This window comes from Onychomys torridus, chromosome 8, assembly GCF_903995425.1.
Source record: "Onychomys torridus chromosome 8, mOncTor1.1, whole genome shotgun sequence".
In the NCBI taxonomy this organism is placed as follows: Eukaryota; Metazoa; Chordata; class Mammalia; order Rodentia; family Cricetidae; genus Onychomys; species Onychomys torridus.
The window spans coordinates 16,554,758-16,574,530 of record NC_050450.1 but is presented as its reverse complement, the minus strand read 5'-3'; the positions used below and the strand labels follow the sequence as shown (position 1 = coordinate 16,574,530).

At 43.5% G+C, this 19,773-nt stretch overlaps 1 protein-coding gene across 1 annotated transcript; it reads left to right on the top strand.

The window, feature by feature from the left end:
- The first annotated feature begins 10,499 nt into the window (after positions 1-10,499).
- Positions 10,500-11,438, top strand: LOC118589770 (olfactory receptor 15). The gene has a single exon (XM_036197336.1). It carries the CDS (start codon positions 10,500-10,502, stop codon positions 11,436-11,438), a length of 939 nt encoding a protein of 312 aa, XP_036053229.1.
- Positions 11,439-19,773: the final 8,335 nt, after the last annotated feature.

The following is a 19,773-nucleotide window of genomic DNA, read 5'->3' as shown; positions in this document are numbered from 1 at the left end:
TGCCTCCTGACGTAAGCACTAGGAATAGAAACCATCTTTTGCACAGCTCTTACCATAGAGCCATCTTCCAGTCCTTATTCCTAATCACTCGTGAGAGAATTTGCAGCATAATGCTGAATGCCAGTTGGGAAATGGACACCCATGTTATTTCCCTGAATTTACACAGAAGTTGTTTAGGCTTCTGAATGCCAGTTGGGAAATGGACACCCATGTTATTTCCCTGAATTTACACAGAAGTTGTTTAGGCTTCTGAATGCCAGTTGGGAAATGGACACCCATGTTATTTCCCTGAATTTACACAGAAGTTGTTTAGGCTTCTGGCCAATTGGCTGCAAGCTGGAGGTTCCTACAAACCCTTTGGTTCCAGTAATGTGCTAGGATATCTCACTGAACTCTTCCATTTGTCAGCTTATAGGGATCTTAAAGGATGCAGGTGAAAAGCCAGATGAGGACACACACAGGGGAACCTGGAAAGTTTCTGAGTGTCAGAGACACTTTGCCATGGAGCTAGGGATGTACTATCATTCCAAAGCATAGATGTGTTCACTGAACCCATCCTGAAGGTATTGTTGTGTAGATTTCTTTGGGTAGGCATGACCAATTGTAACAGGGACAGAGAGGAGCTGAATGTGAGTATGGAGCTGAAGCTGTATGGATAGAATTCCGTCTTAGGGAAATAAAGTAATGGACGAAAGAGCATGGTGCACATAGATTCCTTTCCCTCAGCTAACCCCAAGTCAGACGTAGCGTCTTCCCCAGGACTCTGGGAGGAATCTTCCCAGAGAAGGCCCCTGGGAAAATTCTGATAGTGAGTTTGAGGTCATCCTGAGCTACATGAGACCTAGTCAAAAATAAAAATTGGTGGTTCATGACAGACAACTCACCAAAATGGGTGTGGTGATAGCAAATAGGTACACAATGGTTTGTACCATTTCATCAGTTATTGGGCAAATGTAAACTTAAAACAGGATGAACTATGTGTTATAATGGCCAAGATTAAAAACTGCAATACCAGATGATAGAGAAGATGCAGAACAGCTGGAACTGCTGTACACCTCTGGCAGGATGTAGAGTGACTGGCCTTGTAGAAATCAGGCTAACAAGTCTCCTGTACAGTGAGCCACACACATGTGGTGATCACTGCAGACATTCACAGTACGATCTGAAAGGCCTGTATGTTAAAACTATACAAAAGCTAATGGGTTTGGGGGAATGATTGGAACTTGAGGATGCCAAACTCATAGTGGGTTAAGCCATCAATTACTTCACAGCTGAATAGGCTTAACTCTAGCTCTGGGGATCTGATATCCTCTCCTGGGCTCTGTGGAAACCAGCATTCACATGTGCATACAGTCTCCATCCCGTGTACATGTAACTAAATGTTTAAAAATATTTTTAAAAGAAAAAATTAACCACTACAACATAAATGTCTTTTAAAACAAAATGAAAATGTGATGGAAAGAGCATTTGAAAGTAAAAGCCGAAGGGACACAATGACACAACACTGTTGTGATAAACAGAAACATTCACAAATGCATTGTGACATTGTGTGTTTTATTAAGGTACATATTATAATAGGACTTTCTTGTGGGAATTTCTCTTGGGGATGGCCAACTCCCAAATAATGACACTTATTATTAATTATGAAAGCTTGGACTTCAGCTTAGCTTGTTCCCAACTAGCTCTTATAACTTAATTAACATGCTTCTATTAATCTATGCTTTGCCATGCGGCTTTTTTTTTTTTTTAACCTCGCCTGCATTATGTATGTCCATCTCCCTCTGTGTCTCACTGACATCTCTCTTGTGTCTAGATTTATCCCTCTGAGTTCCTCTCTCTCCTGAAGTCATGTCCAACCTCACCTGCCTAGCTGTTGGCCGTTCAGATCTTTACTAAACCAGTCACAGTGACACATCTTCACACAGTGTAAACAAATATCCCACAATAACATATATATTTAAATGCTGATACACCAAACACAGTCCATGGAGTAGGTACCCACAAGTGGATACGGAAGAATGAGAGTAGAAATTGGAAATAAGGTTGAAAAAGTAAATAAAATAATAATTCACTGATAGAAGTCCTGCCATACAGAGAACAATGCCAGTGTATACCAGATTCTGTACAAATGTCATATTATTGAATTTCCTGATGATGGACATAGACATTTTCCAGTTTCTTCTCAATATGGACTCTAGAGTCAAATGGACCTAATTTTTCGTTTTTCATCAGAGTCTTTCTATGAAGCCCAGGCTGACCTAAGCTCATATTCTTCCTGCCTCAGCTTCCTGGGTGCTGGGATAATGTGAACCATCAACGTGTGTATGTGTGCATGTAGAGTATATGTATGTCTTCATATGTACATGCAGGTTCATGTATATGCAAATGTAGTGGTCCAGAAGTTGTCTTCTTTGATTGGTGTTCACCTTAGATTTTGGAAGAGTCTCTCATTGAACTTGGCACTCACCAATTGGTCATTGTGCTCCAGGGATCTATGTATCTCTGCAACCCTTTCCCTCGAGGTCATAGCTGAATGTAACCACACTGGATTTTTTTTTAATCTTTAAAACTTCATTATTATTATTTCAGTTTTTAGAGCTCTATCTGTGAAGCCCTGGCTGTCCTGGAACTTGCTATGTAGACCAGGCTGGCCTCAAACTAATGGAGATCCATCTGCCTCTGTGTTCTGAGTGCTGGGATTACAGGTGTGTGCCACCATGCCCAGCTTAAAATTTTTTAATGGATTTTTAGATTTATTTCTTTCATTTTTTTTATGTGTATGAGTGTTTTACCTGCATGTATATATGTGTACCACATGTGTGACTGGTACCCACAAAGTCCAGAAGAAGGCATCAGATCTCCTGGATCTGGGGTTGTAGGTGGTTGTGAGCCACAGTGTAGGTGCTGGGAACTGAACCTGGGTCTTCTGGAAGAATAAGTGCTCTTAACTGCTGAACTATCTCTCTATCCTCCACACTTGGCTTTTTGTTTGTTTGTTTGTTTGTTTGTTTGGTTGGTTGGTTGGTTTTTCAAGACAGTATTTCTCTGTGTAGCCTTGGTTGTCCTGGGCTCTATGGATTAGGCTGGTCTCAAACTCACAGAGATCTGCCTGCCTCTGCTTCCTGAATGCTGGGATCAAAGGTGTTCATCACTACCACCCAGTCATATTTGGCTTTTAATGTGGGTACTGAGGATATGAACTCACGTCCTCATTCTTCCATGGCTGGCACTTTCCAAATGAATCATATCCCCAGCCCAATAGACCTTCTTTTAATGACTCTGTCACTAGCCATTTGCCTTTAGATAAGTTACATAAAACTGCCCGGATTTGGTCCCTCTTTTGTACTAAGGGCTGAAAGCTGCTTATTTGGTGATTGTGATCATGCTTGCCAGCTACTGAGCACATGTTTGACAGCAGAAGCTGATATTACTTAGGATTCTGAGATGCTGCAGTCTGCGCATGGGACAAGCGATTCCACTGGGCAGGGGTCAGGCTAATCTTGCTTATGCTATAGTCCTCCACTGTACATTTTTAGCATTTTTCCTTCCTGTAGTGTTGAGGATTGTCCCTGGGACCTCCCACGGGCAGGGTAAGTCTGTGTCACTGAGCTGCATCCTCAGCCCAGTGTCCATTTCTTGAATGAATGAGGTTTCTCAACTGTTTGTGGAGTAATTCAATTTCTATAACATCTAATGACTTAGCCATGTTCCCAGTTACATCCCAAATGTTTCTGTAGTGGTGGTAGTCAATTATTGCTTTCCCATGGCACAGTACATGTTTGTAAGTTTCCTGGTCCTGACCAAAATCTCAAAAGTACGTCTCACAGACAGGAAGACTTGTTGGTGCCTAGTGAGAAAAGCCTTCACCGGCGGGACCTACTTAACACCAGTTAAGACACAGGATTCCTTTCTGCCTTGTCTGTTTCTCTGTCGGTGGGGTAAGACATCTGCCTCCCTTTGCCATATAAAGTATTTTTAAGAAACAGCATGAAAAAAAAACTATATGTAATCACTAATTATTTATGGGACATAGTTCTTTCGAGCTCAATTAGTTCTCTGTGTTTGGGGAGAGAGGTCAGATGAAAGACTAAGTTGGTTCTTCAGGGACACCTCTTTCCTGTATTCTGGCCACACAGGCCCTATGTGCTAATTGCCTGGGGCGGGGGTTGTATGGATAAGGGGGGACTGAGGCACCCTGCCTCTTGGGTCCTTCAGTATCAGCCCCATGAGTCAGGCCTCCAGGTGGCAGATCCAGGCTGCTCAGAAGGTCAAGACAAGTGTCAGGTTAAAAGCCAAGGGCTCAGTGTAGGAGCTCAGTGGACGAGCCACACTGCTTTGGACTCGCATGCTGGTCCTTTTCCACCCACCGAGCACCAGGCAGAAGAATGGAGGGTTCTGAAGTCACAGGTAGAGTCTGCACACAGTCCCTCGGTGTTTATTACTGGAGAATCCAGAGTTAGATGGGGGGTGGGGTGGGGAAAACTGGTGGGAGAGAGCAAGAGTGATAAAGGTTTTTAAATAGACTGTGTTGTTTCCTTTCGGAGAAAAGTTAGAGGTATAGAGGTGCATAACCTCCATAGGAGGAGAGATATAAAAGAAAAGTATTTGAACTGAAAAGGAAATTTTTAACATGGCTCTGTTCAAAACCCTTTAGCAAAAATCATCCGTAGACAATTGGGAAAGAATAAAAAATAATAGCAATAAAACACACACACACACACACACACACTACTCATCATAGTCCCCTTTTGACTGTAAAACTGGCCCTAGTTACAGAGTTCTTTGGCAGCAAGAATCTCCTGGCAGGCCTGTGGCTGGGCAAAAAGAATGTTAGCAACTGGAATCTCAGAATGTCCAATCACAGCTTCTCCTAAGTCTCAGTCGGTTATAAAGCAGGAAGGCACTGCTCAGCAGCTTGGGTCTTTAAAACCCTATTAGAGTAGTGAAGACATTCCCAGGACAAAGAGAAAATAAAACCCTCCATTACCCATAACATCTGCCTCTCTTCCAGGACTGTTCTTCCTACTCTCTCTTTTCTAAAAAGTACGTTCTCCTTATCCCCTTCCGAGTATCAAATCAGGTCTGACCTTCTGAATTAGGAAGAGCTAAAGCCACACACAGCAGACATGCTCGGAACAATCCTCATGCCTGTTTCTCTTTGGGGACACCCTTTGCAACTGCTTACAGTTTAACCTGGAGATTTCCTGAAAAAGCAGGCTGATCTTGCCGTCTGCATCCTGAGTTTTCAGTGCTGAATGTACTGAGGTATTTAATGCACTGCTGTGCATTTAGCCCTCTACCTTAAAAAAAAAAAACCAAAAAACAAAAACAAAACCCAGAGTTCTTAGGACTGCTACATGGGCTAGCTCATGCTCCCTTCAAATATGATTTTAAAACTTATCTTTATTTTATGTATACGGATGTTTTGCTTGCATGTAAGTATGTACACCACACGCATGCCTGGTGCCTGCAGAGGTCAGAAAAGGATGTTAGATCCTCCGGAACGGAAGTTACAGATAGTTGTGAGCCACCATGTGGGTGCTGGGAATTAAACCCAAGTCTTTTGGAAGAACAGGCAATCCTATTAACCACTGAGCCATCTCTTTAGCCCCAACTTTTATTTATTTATTTATTTGTTTGTTTGTTTTGGAGAACACATTCTTCTGTGTGCATGTATAAGTCAGAGAACAACTTGTGGGAGTAGATTCTTTCTACCATGCAGGTCCTAGGAATCAAACTCAGGTCTTCAAGGTTGGCAGCAAGCCCCTCTACCTACTCAGCCATCTTGCTGACACCAAGGGTTTTATCATCCACAGTAGAACAAAAATACGAATTTTAATGGAGCTTCACTAATCTTTCCTTCCAAACAGACTGACTCCTTTAACTACCCATTGTAACTATTGGTTAAATTTAAATATTAAAATGGAAATGTTACTTGGGAGGAGTCATTTCCTTGAGTTTACTATTAATAATGAACATTTTTTTTCTTTTATAGGTCTTAAACTGATCTCTTTTAGGACCCAGACTTTCTCTTCTCTAACATTTAGGGAAGAAAATTAACGTTTCCTCTGTTTAATACCTTAAGTCTTTCTATTTATAGAGCGATTGGTATATAAAGTAAGGATATGATGGCTCCAAGGTATGGTTGAGGGTGAGTGTAGCCAGAGGCATCTGGGAGGGTCCAGAGCAGGGAGAGAAAGTAGACTAACCATGGCCATGAATCTACCTGGCCAGGAGAGGAGAGAGATGGGGGGGGGGGGAGAGAGCAAAGAGAGAGGGGAGCAAGAGGGTGGAGAGAGGGCGTGGCCTAAACTGCCAAGTTATACAGGAATGGGAAGCCAGTGAGCCAGAGAAGTTTAGGGTAGGGGCAGAGTGAGAAGAGCCACTGGTACGCAGGGAGCCTGGAGGCCAGCATGGTATGCTAATGGACACCATGGTTAGACATTTCCCCAGGTTTCTTTTGGACCTGCCAATTGTTTGCATTCTAATGCAGACTTCATTCCTTCTAGAAAAAAACATTTTGTTTTGTTTTGTGCTTCTTGCCTACCTTTTCCTCATAATAGTAATGTATTTTGAAAGACATATATTCACTCTGACCAATTAAAGATAATATTAACTTAGACTATTTTATTCAAAATAAGTCAGATTCAAGTTAGCTATTTGGGAATATCACCATCATCCATTTCTTAAATAAATAAAACATTTAAAAATAAGACACACTTTAAATAAAACTCTAGTAGTCCTGGGAGTACTAGTAATCCTAGTTAACTTGGGTAGGTGTTTGTTTTCGTTTCTGTTTCCTTCCTGATACCAGGTCTCCCCAGAGCAGTCTAGCCTTGACCTTGCTAGGTAGATACAGATGACCTTGAACTTCTGACCCTCTCGCCTCCACCTGCCAAGTCCTAGGATTATAGGCATTTGCCACAACATTTGCCTGGGTTTTTGTTGTGGTTTTATTTCTAATGATTTCACTGCCGTTTTGCTTGGGATAATGTCAGTGCAACACTGGGATTTTGACACTATGCACCCACCTTCAGGATAACTTCTGCATATGAGAAAGCCACGCCCAATGTCAGACTTCCAGAAGCTAATCCACAGGTGGGCAAAAGAGAGTTGTGAGTTTAGAAAAAGAAATGGGCAGGAAGCTGGGGAAGGGGGGAAGGACAAAAACACAAGGTTCCGTGTTGTCCCTCCTCACTTCCTGCCCACTGGGGATAGAACCCAGAAATTTGTGCATGTTAGGCAAGTACTTTACCACTGAGCTACACTCCCAGCCCTCTTGAAGAAACAAATCTTGGCTGCTTCTCTTAGCATGTAACACTTATTTTAGATTCATTTTTATTTTTAATCGTGTGTGTGTGTGTGTGTGTGTGTGTGTGTGTGTGTGTGTGTGTGTTGATATTGCTAGCATTATGAACTGCCTCCCCCAGGGCCTGCCCCAGCATCCTGATGTCATCCTACATGAAGTCCCCTTTAAGAGGAAAACCCCCCTCTACCCTACTTCTCTCTCTCTCTCTCTCTCTCTCTCTCTCTCTCTCTCTCTCTCTCCTTCTCCCCCCTCCCTTCCCTTCTCCCTTTCTCCTTTAATAACAATACTTTGCATGTGGGTGCGGTGCCTGCATGGTGTGAGTAACTTTCCACTGTGCTCCCTTGGCCACCGCTGGCATGGCACCTTAGTTCAGATCTGCCAAGGCCTCTCCCATGCCATTTCACAACAGATATGTTCATATCTATGCAGGTGCCCCCAGAGGTCAGAGAGGACATTGGACCCTCTGGAGCTGGAGTTGGAAACAGTTGTGAGCTACTTCTATGTGGCATTTTCAAACTAATTTTACCAACAGACAAAGGCAAGGACCATCTGTATTTCATGTGAGCTCTTCCTAAAAGTTACATCTATCCCAACGGGTCCTGTATCCTGTGCTTCTGTGTCTAAATACCATAAATGGTACATCCAGGCCTAGGATGTAGATCTGTTGGTAGAATGTTTGTTTAGCTCGCTTCATGCTCTGGGTTCAAGCCCCAGCATTGCATAAAAACCACACATGGTGGTACATGCTTACGATCCCAGCACTCAGGAGGCAAAGCAAGAGTTCAAGGCCATCTGTGATTATATAGTTTTAGGTCAAACTGGGCTATATAAGACCATCTCAGATTGGCATGGTGGTTCACGACTTTAATCCCAGCACTTTGGAGGCATCCTGGTCTAAATAGTGAGTTCCAGCAAGCCAGAGCTACACAGAGAAACTCTGTCTCAAAAAACAAAAAACTAATAACCCCAAAAAAGACTTTGTCTCAAAAACAAAACAAAAAACACCCATAGTGCATCCTTTCCAAAATGGAGAGTTCAATATTACCCTCTCTAGGCTCTTCCTCAATGCAAATAAATCTGGACTAATTTAACCCTTCCAGATTAGAGCCAGGCATAGGAGTCCATGCTTATAATCCCAGTACTGGGAGGTAGAAGCAGAAGGACCTAGAATTCAAGGTCAGCCTTGGCTACATGATAAGGTGCTACATAAGACCATCTCGAAAATAAACAAAATAAAACACCCCCAAATTGGAAGGAAACCAGGAACCAAAAGAAAACACCCTATAAGGGAGAGGGAAAAGGCCTTGACAGTTAGTTACTGGAGGTAACCCTGGAGGAACACTTCCCTAGCCCTAGGCCTTTGTTAAACGCAGACCAGGAATGGAGTCAGTCTGGTATTTCCTTTTGAACTCCAGTAGCTTCTCCACTCTAGCAACTGCCTTTCCTTTTTCTTTTCATCTGTTTTTCTCAAAGCTGAAACTGCTCAGTAGGTGCAGAGTAGAGACTGGCAGGGCCCATGAGCTCCTTTCCTGTGGAGCACCAGATACTTCAACGGGAGGGTAGGAAGGGAAGCCTCTGGAAGAACTTCCAGAGAGTCAGGATAACTTAACCCCTCAGTTCTCTTTGAAGAAAAGGAGAAGCAATCCTTTTCCTAGTGTTAGACATGGTGCAAATGGGGTGTGGAAGGTGTTCTGACACTCTGTCATCCCTGACTCGCGAGAAAGGCTCCTCTGCTCACCTCAAAAGCAGTTTTTAAAAATTCCTTCCCTGCAGCTGGAGAAATAGCTGAGTAAAGTGTTCTCTATACAAACGTGAGGCCTGAGACTGAGCTCCAGTACTGCGTGAAAAAGAGCCAGGTGTGGGGACGCACACTTGGAATTCCGGTACTGGGAGAGTAGAGACAGGTTTGTTCCTGGGACTTGCTGATTGGCAAATGCCTAATCAATAAGCCCCGGGTCTCAAAAAATCAGATAGAAGGTATCTGAGAAGGGAAAACACCTGAGGTGTCCTCTGGCCGCCAGACATGTGCTTGCACACACACACACACACACACACACACACACCACCACCACCACCACCACCACACACACACAGAAACCCTGTCTCAAACAAAACAAAACAACAAAATTAATCTGTTTGTGAGGGTGCTTTGTCTGCATGTATGTGTGCACCACATGCGTGCAGTGCCCACGGAGCGCAGAAGAAGGCATCAGATCCACTGGAGCTTGAGTTACAGATGCTGTGAACCCCCAGCTGGGTGCCAGGAATCGAACTCTGGTCCTTTGGAAGAGCAACCAATGCTTTAGCTACTGACCCATCTCTTTAGCTTCCTCACAGTCATTGCTTTGTCATTTGAGAGACACGTGAGGATCTTTCCAGACCAGGACTTCCAACTTGAGAAGGGAGACTATCAAAGAGAGAGAAAATACATTTCTTTAAAGATTTTATTTTTTGATGGACATGGTGGCACATGCCTTTAATCGAAACACTCAGAAAACAGAGGCAGATGGGATCTCTGTGAGTCAAGGCTAGCCTGGTCTACATAGCAACTTCCAGTCTATCTAGGGCTGCATAAAGACGACCTGGACTTTATTTTAAATTATGTAGGTAGGTGTTTGGGGTGGAATGTTCAGGTAAGTGCAGTTGCCGGAAGAGGATGTCAGATCCCCTGGAGCTGGATTTATAGGCTATTGTGAGATGAGGGTACTGAGAACCTACCTTGAGTCATCTACAAGAGCAGTATGTGCTCTTAACTGCTGAGCCATGTCTCCAGCCTGAGAAAGAAATTTATCAGAGACGTCTGGAGAGATTTTCCAAATTCAGTGCGTTTCCCCCTGATCAGAGCATAGAAAAACTTGCTGAGGGAATTTGTGTTTTGAGAATGTCTGTATCGAATTCCAGTTTACCAGTTCCCCTCTGCCCTGTCATATTGTTGCTCTGAATTCTGCTGTCTGTCTTCACAAGCGATTCCTTCATCTCTGTGCTAGGTCCCTTTTGACATCCCAACTCATCTGAGAACCAGGGATCACATAAAAGCTTGTGCCAGGAACTGCGGAGCCTGAAGAACATTCTGGATGCAGACTTAGCAGTGGCTGCCTCTTCCCTTGCTTTCTCTCCACGACCCCCACCCCCACCCCGGTCCCCCCGAACAGTTTCCCAGAGCAGGCTCCCAGTGACTGAGGCACTGCCAATGGAAGCGGAGAGCAACAGCTCCTCAGGGAGCTTCATTCTGATGGGGATATCTGACCACCCACAGCTGGAGATGGTCTTCTTCACAGTCATCCTCTCCTCTTACCTGTTGACGCTGCTTGGGAACTCAACCATCATCCTGCTTTCCCGTCTGGATGCCCGGCTCCACACACCCATGTACTTCTTCCTCAGCAACCTCTCTTCCCTGGACCTTGCCTTTACTACCAGCTCAGTGCCCCAAATGCTGAAAAATCTATGGGGGCCAGACAAGACAATCAGCTATGGTGGGTGTGTAACTCAACTCTATGTTTTCCTTTGGCTGGGGGCCACTGAGTGCATACTGCTCGTGGTGATGGCGTTTGATCGTTACGTGGCAGTTTGCCGGCCCCTGCACTACATGACCGTCATGAATCCGCGGCTCTGCTGGCTGCTGGCTGCTATCAGCTGGCTGGGTGGCTTGGGCAACTCTGTGATTCAGTCCACGTTCACTCTGCAGCTCCCATTTTGTGGACACCGGAAGGTGGACAACTTCCTGTGTGAGGTACCCGCCATGATTAAACTGGCCTGTGGAGACACGAGCCTCAATGAGGCTGTGCTCAATGGTGTCTGCACTTTCTTCACTGCTGTCCCACTGAGCATCATCCTGATCTCCTACTGCTTCATCGCTCAGGCAGTGATGAAGATCCGCTCTGCGGAGGGGCGGCGGAAGGCCTTCAATACATGCCTGTCCCACCTGGTGGTGGTCTTCCTCTTCTACGGCTCGGCCATCTATGGGTATCTGCTTCCAGCTAAGAGCAGTAATCAGGACCAGGGGAAATTCATTTCTCTCTTCTACTCAGTGGTCACACCCATGGTGAATCCGCTCATCTATACTCTAAGGAACAAAGAAGTGAAGGGGGCCCTGGGAAGGCTGCTGGGGAAAGGAAGAGAAGCCAGCTGAGGAGGGGCGTCTTCTTTATTCTCCGCTGCCTCTTTCCCTGCATGCTTTTTCTTCTGAGAAGCTCTGTCCTCCGAAGTCAAGGCATGGTCCTGACAATACTACACTTTTGGAAGATGGTTAGTGTTATTGAGACGTGCTGATTTTTTTTTTTTTTTTTAACCAGAAATGTACTGTGAGCTACAGATAACAGGGTAGATATGTACTGTTGCGGGGCCCAGGGATTATTGACCTAGTCCAGACCTATTTCACTGCCTCTGATGCCCATGTTAATTATTATAACATATTTCTACTGAATTTTTTACTTCCTAAGGAAAGAAATACAAAGTTTCTTGGAAATTTTTACTATAACCCCATTAATTCAGACCCTGCATTATCAACTTCAAATGAAAATAGAATTCATCTTTATATCTTCGCCATCCACCATCTTGATCCAGTTCTCTGTCTAGTCTCAATACTACAGGCTAACTATGCATGCTTCCCACCTCTGTCACCTGATTACCCTCTTCTGTATGTCCACATCCAAATTTACGTTCTACCTAATGTAAATATTTAAAGAGAAAACTTAGGCAGGTCCATTTGCCTTTCAGTGCTCACCCAAAATGCCTTGATTTGGCTTTGCTTAAATAATTCCAGCTACCAGCCAGAGCCATCGGATTTGCTACTGGTCTGGTCATTGGATTGCCGAATATGCCGAATTATCCAAGTTCAGGAGCCCCAGGGTCACCATCCTAAAGCACATCCTCTGCTTCAAGTTTCCGTCTTCTAATACCACTGTCCCAGGGACCCAATATGGTGATATTTTATTTGTACTGAAATGTGGTTTTATTTGTATGATAATAAAGTTGCCTGGGGGTCAGAGCTAATAGCAAGCCATAGCAGAAGCCAGGCAGTGGTGGCACACACCTTTAATCCAGATCACATGGCAGGCAGATCTCTGTGTGTTCAAGGACACAGCCAGCATGGAGACACACGCCTTTAATCTCAATACCAACCATAGAAGACCTGGAGGTTTGTACAGACAGGCAGTGATGAGGAGGTCATGTGGTTGGGTTTACAACCAATGAGAAGGCAGAACAGAAAGTCTATAAAAAGACAGACACAGGAAGTAGATCTCTTGCTGAGGGAAGGACGGCAGTGGCAGGAAGGGTAAGGAGGTTTTAAGCTACTGCTCTGACCTCTTGGCTTTTAACTCTGTATTTGGCTCTGTGTTTCTTATTTAATAAGACCATTCGGGTTGGGGATTTAGCTCAGTGGTAGAGTGCTTGCCTAGCAAGCACAAGGCCCTGGGTTCGATCCTCAGCTCAAACAAAAACAAAAAACAAAAAAACCATTCATCTACAACCCAGAGATTGCTTTAGGACAAGAATGACCTCAAGAAACTTGTGTATTGGAACTGTAATACCTATATGGCTCTTCCCATACTAGAACGGCTAAAAGGGTCATCTGCCACCACGGTTCACAAACCTGTGCCCAGACAGAAGCCAGGCTAATATAGGGCAATCGTTTGGCTACTACATTACCAGGAAAAAGGGAAGTCAATAGGTTTTAGAAGTAGTTTCAAAGCATTTTCAAATTTGTTTCCATATCTGAAACACAAACCTGTTACAAAGTATATGTTCCATAAGCACTTAGTGAATGAAATTATATTATTTGCTGTCAATCTCCTTTTTACAGTGAGAACTAAACTTTCCACGCAGACCATTTTCACATTTTCTGGTTTGGAGGGTCTTGTCCCTCGGATAGAATGGAACAGTGATACATTTCCCCTTCTACATTTTCATAATTGCCCTTAAAATCCTAACAATATTATCCTGTCCTGAATTTTTTCTCTAGCTAAGATCAAAGCAACAATTTGATTTTTCAGTTCTGCCCATAGCAATAGTCAGTATGTCTCCAGAAAGAGCCAACTAATGTTATTTTGATGATTTCATAAAACTATCATCTTTTTTTTTCCCCAGAGCTGAGGACCGAACCCAGGGCCTTGCGCTTGCCTACCACTGAGCTAAATCCCCAACCCCAACTGTATCATCTTGAATGCACAAAACATTGATCAGCACACTCCATCAGATCAAGTTCTCAGAGACGAGCTTACAGTGCCCAAGCTCCTAAAGCTAATCTAGAAAGCAGAACTCGACTGACTCATGGGAGCAGTAATGCCAAGGAGATGGGGAGCTGGGGCCTCTGGTCAATTCATTTGAGTTTTGAAATAACTATAAGAAATATAGGGAGAAAATAGAGTCATTCTTGAAAGGTTTCGAAGTTCTGCAGAACTTCCTTCTGGAAAGTATGGGACACCTTAAAACTGACTTGGAGTTAGGAGAGTGGAAAGACCAGGAGTTGGGGGAGAAAAACTTAGCTGGTTATAATTGGGAAGTAAGGACATCATGGGTCTCTGTTGTAAAGAATTCCTAATGATTTTGTCATTTTGTTGTTGTTTTGAGATAGGGTCTCACACTGTAGATCAGGCTGGCCTTAAGATCACGGCAATCCTACTGCCTCGGCCTTCAAAGTGCATGGGTTAGAGGCGTGTTCCATGACGCCCAGTTGTTCTTTTCCCTTTAAAGATGGTTGAGGGCTGAATATGACCATGTTTCACTGTCCACAGTATGAAGTTATCAACAGTGGGGCTAAAGAGACAGCTAGCTCAGCGGTCAAGGAGCTGCTCTTCCAGAGGACCTGGGCTTGGTTTCCAGCATCCACATGGTGGCTCACAGCTGTCTTTAACCCAAGTCCCACCAGGGGATTCAATGCCTTTTTCTGGCCTCCAAAGGCACCAGGCATAGATGGGGTGAACAGACATAAGTGCAGACAAAACACCCAAAGACATAAAAAGTAATTAATTAAATTAAAAAAGAAATTCTCAGCTGGGTGCTGTTGGATCACACCTTTAATCCCATCACTCAGGAGGCTGAGAAAGGTGAATCTCTGGGTTCAAAGCCAGCCTGGTGTACAGAGTGAGTTCCAGGACAGCTAGGGCTACACAGAGAAACCCTGTCTCAAAAGAGAGAGAGAGAGAGAGAGAGAGAGAGAGAGAGAGAGAGAGAGAGAACATCCCAAGAAAAAAATTGTTATAAAAAATAAAATGATTGAAACTGGGGTGTATAACTCAGTGGTATAATAGAACATGTGCCTGGAATGCATGAGGCTCTGGGTTCAATCTCTAGTTCAGCAATGAATAATAAAGAAATAAATAATGAAGATTGGTAGCTGTCTTGAGGGCTAGAGTGTTTGATTGGCAGCCGTCAGCTCCCTGCAATGCAGCCTCTGTGGCTGTTGCCAGGAATAGAATCCAACAACTGCCAGGTGGGGATGAGATGGTGGGAGGTTGTAAGCATTATTCCAGCCACCCCTGAAGATTCTGCAGCAACTACAGCTCCAGCACCACCATTTCCACAGAGAGTGAGGCAGCCTACTTAAGTCCATGTTTAGATGACACCCCTCCCCAGGGACATCATAGCTGTCCCTGCTTGGGAGGAGCTCCTTTCAGACCACAGGGTCCCTGGAGCAGCCCTGACTAAAGCTGCAGCTGTCTGTGGTCGTGACAGCTGGATCATTCCAGCTGCAAAGAAGTCTTCTCTGGGCACCTGAACCTCAAGGGAAGTTTCCATGGACTATTGGAGCCTGGACTGGAGGCTCCCGGGCCTCTGGGAGGCGTTGCTGTCAAGACAGTTGTGACTGTCATTGTTTGATTGGCAGCTACCTCACTTTTCCATTTCAAGTATTTCCTGAGCAACTGGAGTGTTCTCCGAAAGCATCGCACCTATGCCTACCTCTTGGCATGTCTTCCCTTCTTTCTCCTCCAGGATTTTCAGTTTCAGTTCTTATTTATGTTAAGATCCATTGGGAATTGATTTTTCTGCAAGGTGAGAAGTAAGGATTTATCCTTATTCTTCTATATCTGAACTCAGGATTTACTTAGCAACTGACTGAGGCCATTTTCAATTTAGTAGATAAGTCAGGAATGGACTTTAAGGTGGTCTAGAAATATATCCAGTCAAATTGCTACCTGGAAAAAGATATAAATGTATAGAACACAGAACTTTGTTCTACCTGTACAATGGAATATTAAGTGAGGACAGGTAAATTCAGACAGAATAGGAACCAGATACAGGTAGGTACAAAGTTTTCTTTTACGGTAATGAGAATATCTTAAAACTAGATAGTGTGGTTATGTAACATTGTAAATAACACTGTAGTTGCTCACTCTATACTGGTTAATTTTTGTTATGTAAATTTTTACCTACAATTTTCTATGTGTACCTATGCATTTGTACATGCTTTTGTAGGCCAAAGATCAGCTGTGGAGGTCATTTTTCAGGAGCTGTTCACCTGGTGTGTCCCCCCACCACCCTGTGACCCTGGTGTCCCACCCCCTTACTCCCCTTCTCCAACCCCAGTTGCTGGGGCAGAAAGTCAGGAATTATTTTTAAATACTCTCTCAGTAGACATCTTGATTAGGTTTTCATTTGTTACTTGCTTTTTAAACTTTTTTGGTTGTTCTTGTTTTGTTTTTCAGAGACAGAGTCTCAGTATGTAGCTCTGGCTGTCCTGGAACTCACTATGCAGACCAGGCTGGCCTTGAACTCACAGAGATCAGCCTGTTTCTTCCTCCTGAGTGCTGGGATTAAAGGCATACTCCACTATGCCTGGCTGCTTTTTAAACGTTTTAAAGATTTATTATTTTTAAGTATATGTATGTGTATGTGCCTGTATGTGAGTATGTATATATGAGTGTAGGAGTGTGGGAGTGAGGGAGTATAGGAGTTCAGATACCACTGGAGGCTAAAGGGGTTGGATCCCCTGGATGCACATGGTTTTTAGCTGCCTGAGACAGTGCTGGGAATACAATGCAAATCCTCTAGAAGAACAGCAAATGTTCTTAACCACTCTCCAGCCCTCATTTTTGTTTTTGTTGTTTATTTGTTTTGTTTTGTTTATATACCTTGTTATTTTAAGTCAAGGTCTTTCATTGGCCTGGAAATTAGCACCTAGGCTAGGCTAGGTGGCTAAGGAGTGCCAATGATCCACCTGCCCTCCCTCCACCTCCCCAGCACTGGGATTATAACAGCTCACTACCACATCCAAGCATTTCACATGAATCCTCATGCTTGTGTAGCAAGCACTATACTGACTGAGCTACCTCCCATCCTCAAGAAACAAAATTAATTAAATAGTTTTCTAGAGCATCCTAGCATATACCTAGAATCCCAGCACTGAGGAAGCTGAGACAGGAGGATTATAAATTGGGCTACCTTGTGAGATCTTAAAACAACAAAAAGTTTTCTATAAAAAACTTGAGTAAAAAATAAAAGGGGCTGGAGAGATGGCTCAGCTATTAAGAACACTGGATGCTCTTCCAGAGGACCTAGGTATTGCAGAATATTATTTTAAGAAATGTTACATGTAGTTGGAGTTTTTCTGCCTGTCCCAGTCAGGACAAATCTCTCTTACCCGCCAGTCCCACAGTCGCTCAGACCCAACCAAGAAAGCACACAGAAACTTACATGTTTAGAAACTGTATGGCTGTGGCAGGCTTCTTGTTATCTACTTCTTCTATCTTAAATTAACCCATTTCTGTTAGTCTATACTTTGCCACATGGCTTGTGGCTTACCAGTGTCTTTACATGTTGCTTCTCATGGCGGCGGCTGGCGGTGTCTCCCCCAGCCTTCTACTTCCCAGAATTCTCTTTTCTCTTGTCTCGCCTATACTTCCTGCCTGGCCACTGGCCAATCAAAACTTTATTTACACAGAGCGATATCCACAGCACTTCCCCTTTTCTTTTTTTTTTTTTTTAAAAGAAGGTTTTAGCTTTTACATAGTACAATTATATATAACAAAACAATTATCAAGCAAGAATTACAGTTACAATATTAAAGAAGATATCCTATCTATCTTATATTTGTGAGTCCAAGGTTTTATATCTAATTTATCTTTTATCATAACTGAGGAAATTATATCTAGTCTTCAACCACATCAAAGACCTCAGAAGGATATAATATTACCTGAGAACCGGGAGAAGGATGCAAGCAACTTTTGGGAGTCTTGCAGGGTAGACAGAGACAGCTGGCAGCCTGAACAGTCACCTAATGTTCCTTTGTAATGTTGGGGCATTTGTCTTCAGCCCACAGGGCTAGAATCTCTCGGTCACTTCTCTCAAAGTCCTGTAAAATGTCTGGCATTTTCCTCTGTGAGGCAGGAACCTGAAGGACCATTTTGTCAAGCAAAGTTTATTGGTCACCTTTCTATGGGTCCTGCATGTCCAGTCGATCAAGCAGTCCAGGCAAGAACAGTTTCTTGCCCAAATGGCTATTTTTGCCAAGGTGAAGATAAGATATGAAGTGTCTTCAATGCCCATCGTTGTCTCTGAAGTAAATTGGTGTTGCCAGGAGCAGACATGTCTCACTGTCCAGAAAGTCTAAATTTTAAAAATATTTTAAATGTCATATTCTGTAGACCTTTGAAGTGTTTGAAGATTACCTGTCTATCTGAAATATCTCTATGTATATGTAGAAGACTTAAGTAACATGGCTACGAGTATGATTATCATAGATGACCAGTTATTAATCTATTTTTAATTATCCATTACAATTTAAATGAGCTATATAAACATAATACCTTAAACACGAGTAGAAATATATACATAGTATAACAAAATTAACTTTAAGTTTGTATCAATAGACTAAAATCTAAACCAATGTAAAACATTTTAAACAAGTTGTTGCTCTTTAGAAGTAAGTTTCTTCCTTAATCTACCCTTTCATCCTATTATATCTATATCAGTTACATTTGTTTATGCTGTAGAATATTTGTTTAATGATGCAAAGATTTGTTGCATTCCTTTATGTTGCATTTGTTTAACTCTGTGAAGCTGTGTTACTGTGCCTGTCTAAAACACCTGATGGTCTAATAAAGAGCTGGATGGCAAGGCAGGAGAAAGGATGGGTGGGGCTGGCAGGCCGAGAGAATAAATAGAAGGGGCAATCTGGGAGAAGAAACAAGAGAACAAGGAGAGGAGGATGCTAGGGGCCAGCCACCCAGCCACCCAGCCACCCAGCCTCACAGCCACCCAGCCACCCAGCCTCACAGACAGCCACAGAGTCAGAGTGAAGGTAAGATTACAGAAGTAAGAAAAAGAGAAAGCCCAGAAGCAAAAGCTAGACGGGATAAACAAAAAAAAGCTGGCTAGAAACAAGCCAAGCTAAGGCCAGGCATTTATAATTAAGAATAAGCCTCTGTGTGGGATTTATTTGGGAGCTGGTTGGCATGCTCCCCAAAGAGCCAAAAGAGCTAAGAGTAAAAGAACAACCAACAACATTTTGGCGTTCCAACGTGGGGCTAGAGTAAAAGAAAATCCAAGGACATCTGGATTTGATCCCCAGTACCCATGTGGCAGCTCACAACCATCTATAATTCCAGTTTCAGGGGACTCCAACATTCTCTTCTAGGTTTCATGCGCTCCAGATGTGCACAGACATACATGCAGGCAAAACATCCATACACATAAAAATAAATTTAAAATAAACGCTGTGGGTGAAAGGCAAAAAGTCATAGGAGAAATGCATTTTGAAAAGGTTAAGCTGTTAATATGTGGGGAGAAAGTCTAATGTCTTCAAGCATATAAAGAAGTTTGTGAAAAAGGTAATGTTGATCCTCAATAATAGAATTAAATTGTAGTTGCCGTACACCTTCTCTCAAATCCTGTACCTGTAGAACTGAAGAAAGTGTAATAGATGTTCTCCTGGTTTAATGACTCCCCTTGATCCCTTATGTTCCATTCATCACTAAATTATTGATTCATTGATTGTGGAGATGATCAATGCATAACATAGATGGTGTGAGGTTGTCAGCCTTCACCCCACACCCTGAAGACAGTCCCTGCAATGGGCAGACTACTTTGTTTAAGCATTTGCTGAGTCAGTGCGAGAGTTAGACCAAGAGAGTAGGAAAAACCCTAGAGGTGAGGTCAGAGAAGTCAATCAAAGCCCTACTCCGCAGTGATGGTTTCGAGGCGTGTTCGTTCAATGCCTGGATCCAGCTTCCCATCTTCCCACAGCCGGGTCCTAAGAGGGAGGGCCTCCCGGCCATTGTGAGGCCTGACCTGAACCCTCCACGTCGCGAACAAGCGGGCGGAGGACTCGCTGGAGCCCCTCGACTTTCTCCCCCAAATTCTCCCAACCAACCAAGTGATAGAGTCAACCGGCAGGGCACTAGGCAGGACATTGCGCATGCTCCTGGACTAGCCACTGGACTACGACTCCCGGGAGGCACTGCGACTGATTGATAAATCAAGTATCCAATAAACAATTGACAACGTTCCGGAGACCCAATCCCGTA

Bases quoted from the DNA above. Each gene is read 5' to 3' on its own strand.
- LOC118589770 (XM_036197336.1), top strand. From the start codon at position 10,500: ATGGAAGCGGAGAGCAACAGCTCCTCAGGGAGCTTCATTCTGATGGGG.